The sequence below is a fragment of the Hylobates moloch genome, unplaced genomic scaffold (genome assembly GCF_009828535.3).
Source record: "Hylobates moloch isolate HMO894 unplaced genomic scaffold, HMol_V3 SCAFFOLD_15, whole genome shotgun sequence".
In the NCBI taxonomy this organism is placed as follows: Eukaryota; Metazoa; Chordata; class Mammalia; order Primates; family Hylobatidae; genus Hylobates; species Hylobates moloch.
Window position 1 is genome coordinate 7,669,090 of NW_026652290.1, and position 3,941 is coordinate 7,673,030.

General features: G+C 67.7%; 1 protein-coding gene across 2 annotated transcripts; it reads right to left on the minus strand.

Annotated features, from left to right (window-relative positions):
• ARHGDIA (Rho GDP dissociation inhibitor alpha) lies at window positions 1-3,699 on the minus strand. Of its 2 annotated transcripts, none has more exons than XM_032177888.2 (6): window positions 3,588-3,699; window positions 2,035-2,251; window positions 1,836-1,919; window positions 1,608-1,684; window positions 1,451-1,514; window positions 1-1,353 (listed from the first exon to the last, which is right to left on the minus strand). In XM_032177888.2, exons 2-6 carry the CDS (start codon window positions 2,222-2,224, stop codon window positions 1,154-1,156), a joined length of 615 nt encoding a protein of 204 aa, XP_032033779.1. In that variant the 5' UTR covers window positions 2,225-2,251; window positions 3,588-3,699; the 3' UTR covers window positions 1-1,153. The 2 variants fall into 2 exon arrangements, with proteins under 2 accessions (XP_032033779.1, XP_058284799.1); XM_058428816.1 differs by lacking the exon at window positions 3,588-3,699 and adding an exon at window positions 2,929-3,331.
• Window positions 3,700-3,941: the final 242 nt, after the last annotated feature.

Here is a 3,941-nt window from a genome sequence, read left to right on the forward strand (position 1 = left end):
TCCTTCAGGGGCATTTATTTCCCGGTCAGAAAAGAAGCAGGGACAGGCGCCTCTGCCTGAGCCCGGCAGACACAACACGAGACCGGGGATGGGGCGGGGGAGGCACAGGAGACGGCTCTCAGTAATGTGTGCACTTGGTCCCTTGTTCGTTCCTGGCTGGGTCAGGGAGGGCCTGCCGGGGGTGGTGGCACTGAGAGCCTGGGGGAACAGGCGGCAGGCCAGCGGCCCAGGGACAGCACGGACGGAGGCAATAAATACTGATGGCCAGGCGGGGCTCCTGGCTGGGCCCAAGTGGGGTGGGTGAGGCTGTCCATTGAGGGCTCTCTAGGGGGGTGGGCTCTGGGCACTGCCCGCTGAGACAGAAAAGGCAAAGGCAGGACAATACCCAGCCTCCCGGATGGTACTGAGGTGACTTGAGTTTTGGCAATTTGGCTTTCCCCAAGCCGCCGGAGCCATCCCCACAGCCCTGTCCAGGGGAGGGGGCAGGCTGGCCAGGCACTGGTGGGCTGGGGAGCAGCAGCAGCACACCCCACATGTCCCTGGGTCACTGGGTTCGCCACTGGGGAAGGGACAGGGAGGCCACATGCTCATGCAGACACAGGGAGTTCGAGGCTAGTGAGGCCCCACGGCACACTCCACATGTTAAGGCATCATGGTTAGACGGGACTGACAGCGACAAGGGGGCTGGCCAGGGAGCAGCGGGGCTGGAGGACTGCCCGGCCCCCACAAGGCCCTGCATCCCACACCCCAGCTCCACCCCGGAGCAGCAGACGCACACGTCCAGGGGCAACCACGGGGCCCGGAGAATGGCTGCTCCGCTCCCTTCTGAAGCCAGGCCTCGGGTGTGACGGGGAGATAAAACCTGGGGGGGCACGGAAAGGGCAGCAGAGGCCTGGCTGCGGCCTCTCCCCGCCACAGCACAGGCAGAAGCAGCAACGAGACACAAGACCGAGGAGGCTGGGCCTGTGGGCAGGGGTGGGCTGAGGAGGGGGGTCGGAGGCACTCGGTTGAGCCAGGCCAGGGAGGCGGACCAGGGTGGGAGGGGCACGGAGGGCCTGTCAGCACTTTGGTATGGGGAGGGGAGGGGCTGGGGGGACACATCCGCCTGTCCGTCGTCCGTCCGTCAGTCTGCCCTGCCCGCCTCTGGCTGGGCTCAGTCCTTCCAGTCCTTCTTGATGGTGAGATTCCACTCCCAGGACAGATGGTCGGTCTTGTCGTCGTCTGTGAAGCGGGACTTGATGCTGTAGCTGCCCCGGGCCAGCATACCCTTGGGTGCTTCCTCCACGGGGGTCAGGAACTCGTACTCCTCGGCCCGGGGCCCATAGCTGCCTACCATGTAGTCAGTCTTGTCAACTGTGGCACAAAGAACAGGGTGGTCAGCGGCCCTGCTTCCCCGCCTGGCAGCACACACCCAAGCGGCCCCCTCTGCCCTGCCCAGGGCCCCACTCACTCTTGACGCCTTTCCTATACGTGTGCTGTATGTACTTCATGCCGGACACTATCTCTCTGTTAACCTGCAGGACCCGAAACCAAGATCAGGGAAGGTCTGCCCGGACTCCAGCCCGAGCCCCGCCTCAATTCCCTGGCCACAGCAGCCCGTAGCTTACCCGGAAAGAGATTTTTATCCGGTACTCCACACCCTCCTTCAGCACAAACGACTGCTTCTTGAAGCTCTCCAGATCACCTGTTGGGGGGACCGCTCCCTCAGTGACTGCCCAGCAGCCCTGGGGCGCCCAGCAGCCCTTGGGGCCCCCAGCCCTGCGCAGCCCCGTGGCTGCACTTCCCGAGATCCCCACCAGGGGCCGCCCGAACCCCCGCGGCTGCAGGGCACTCACCTGTCAGGTCCAGCTCCAGGGGGCCCGGGGCCGAGCTGCACACCAGGGTCAGGCCAGTCACGACGACGTTGGGGACGTTGGGGTCTGGGGAGTGATAGCAGGTGAGGGCCCCACCCCCACCAGTGGAAGTAGGGGCTGGGGAGCGGCAAGACAGCTGGAGTGCACGGGCGGCCACCCGGCTCCCGCAGCCCAGACTCACCTGCGGAAACGGCCACGCGGCCCAGTAGGGCCTCCTTGTACTTTCGCAGGCTCTCGTCATCCTTGTCCAGCTCCTGGATCTCCTGGATGCTCTTCTGGGCCGGGGGCTTGTAGTTGACCGAATGCTCATCCTCCTCGTTCTCCGCTGCAATCTGGGCCAGCTGCTCGGCTGTGGGTTCCTGCTCAGCCATGCTCAAGCTTAGCCTGGGCTGGGACACCTGTGGGCAGGACGGTGACAGGCCTTGGACCTGGATCCCCAACGGAGGTGCACTTCTGAGCAGGAGTGTGGGCTGCAGCCAGAGCTCCAAAAGGGCTCCAAGGGGGCCACCCTCGCTCCTCTCCACCCCCCGATTCCTCCTCAGGGGCATCCTCTGGGGCAGTGTGAGGTGCCCCCAACCCAGGCATAACATCTAAGACAAAATAGGAACTGCAACCGGTCCTGGAGAGAGAGGGCACACCTCCCCCTCCACGATGGAGGAGGCAGCAGCCCCTCCTATGTGTGGGGCGGGGCTAGCAGGCCCCAGAATCAACTGGCTGGGCCCACACTAAACCCTCTCTTAGGGTCTTGCTGCTCCTGAGCTCCCCAGGCCCTCGCCCTACGGGGTAACGGGACTCGGTATCCCTCAGTAGGGATGCTCCTCTGGCCGTGGTAGTCACATGTAAACGTGTGTGGTCGGCTCAGCCTCATCCTTCAAACAGGATACCCCCGGAGCTCGGATGTTAGGGGAAGCCAGAATACCGCACGGGGCCAACGGCACACGGGGATCCTTAGTATCTCCGGTTTCTCTACAATTGTGAGGGTCTGTGACCTACAACTTGGGAGCTACCACAGCCACTCAGTACTCTCGGGCCCTCTTGTAGATCGTGGGCCAGGAGTGCCCGGGGCAGCACTGACCCGGCAGGGACCCGGGCGCGAGTCTGTCAGGCTCAGATCCTTCCCGGCAGCGTGGGAAGTGGGTCAGAGAGCAGCACACCCGGGACGCCCAGGTCGGGGTCCAGGCCGCCCTGCTTCCTCCAGGCGCTGGGGCCTCTGCGCCGCGCGAGGATAGCCGCAGGCGCCGGGATCCTAGGGCGCGGCCCGCACTTCCGCAGGGCCCGCAATCCGCGCCGGGCGTGGCCCGGGCGTTCGGGGAGGCCGCGCCCCAATCCCCGCGTCGCCCCAGAACGCGATGGACCGCGGCTGCCTGCCCGGCGCCCCCTGCGTCCCCAGGGAGGGGCCCTCAGGTCTGGCCCGGGCCCCACGCGCCTCGGCGGCCATGAAAGAAGCTACGCGCCGCTCGGGAGGGGCCGGCACTCCCCTAGCCCCCGCCGCCCCTCCGGCCCGGGTCCCGCACGTGGGGCCGGGGCCGCCGCCGCCCGGTCCCGCCCCGGCCCCGCCCTAGCCCGCACCGCCCTGGCCCGCTGTCACCGCGCCCCCGCCCGCCGAGACCCCGCCGCGGGCTCAGGGCGGGGCGCGAACAAAGGCGGAAGCCCCCACCCCGGCGCCCCTCGCCCCCGCCGGCGCCGCCGGTCCCCGCCCCGACCCGCCGTCTCCGCCCCGCCACGGCCACTCACCGGAGGGTTCGGCCGCGCGGTTCAGGCTCCCTCCCGCACTAAATGACGAACGTCGTCGGCCGCCGCGCCCGCCCGCCCTGCCTGTCACTTCCGGGGTCACGAGACTTCCGCTCACTCGGGCGGGGAAGGCCAGGGCGCATGCGCGGCGCGCGGGTGGCCGGGGACACGCCGTCGCCATCTTGCGGCTGGGCCTCGTGGGCGCGTTCCGCATGGATTCTGGCGTCGTCACCTTCCACCCCAAGCCCTGTCAGTGGTCACCTCTGTAAGCCAGGGCACTTCCCTACGCGAGCCCAGAGCGCTCGCACCCGGGAGGCGAGGTCCGGTCCCGCCTCTCGCCGCTGTCCAACCCGCGCC

What these genes read in the sequence shown, in the direction of transcription:
- ARHGDIA (XM_032177888.2), bottom strand. Translation starts at nt 2,224, where the DNA reads ATGGCTGAGCAGGAACCCACAGCCGAGCAGCTGGCCCAGATTGCAGCG. An exon ending in CCTGGAGCTGGACCTGACAG is followed by an intron (nt 1,685 to 1,835) that starts GTGAGTGCCCTG and finishes TCCCCCCAACAG; the next exon opens with GTGATCTGGAGAGCTTCAAG. An exon ending in GGATAAAAATCTCTTTCCGG is followed by an intron (nt 1,515 to 1,607) that starts GTAAGCTACGGG and finishes CGGGTCCTGCAG; the next exon opens with GTTAACAGAGAGATAGTGTC.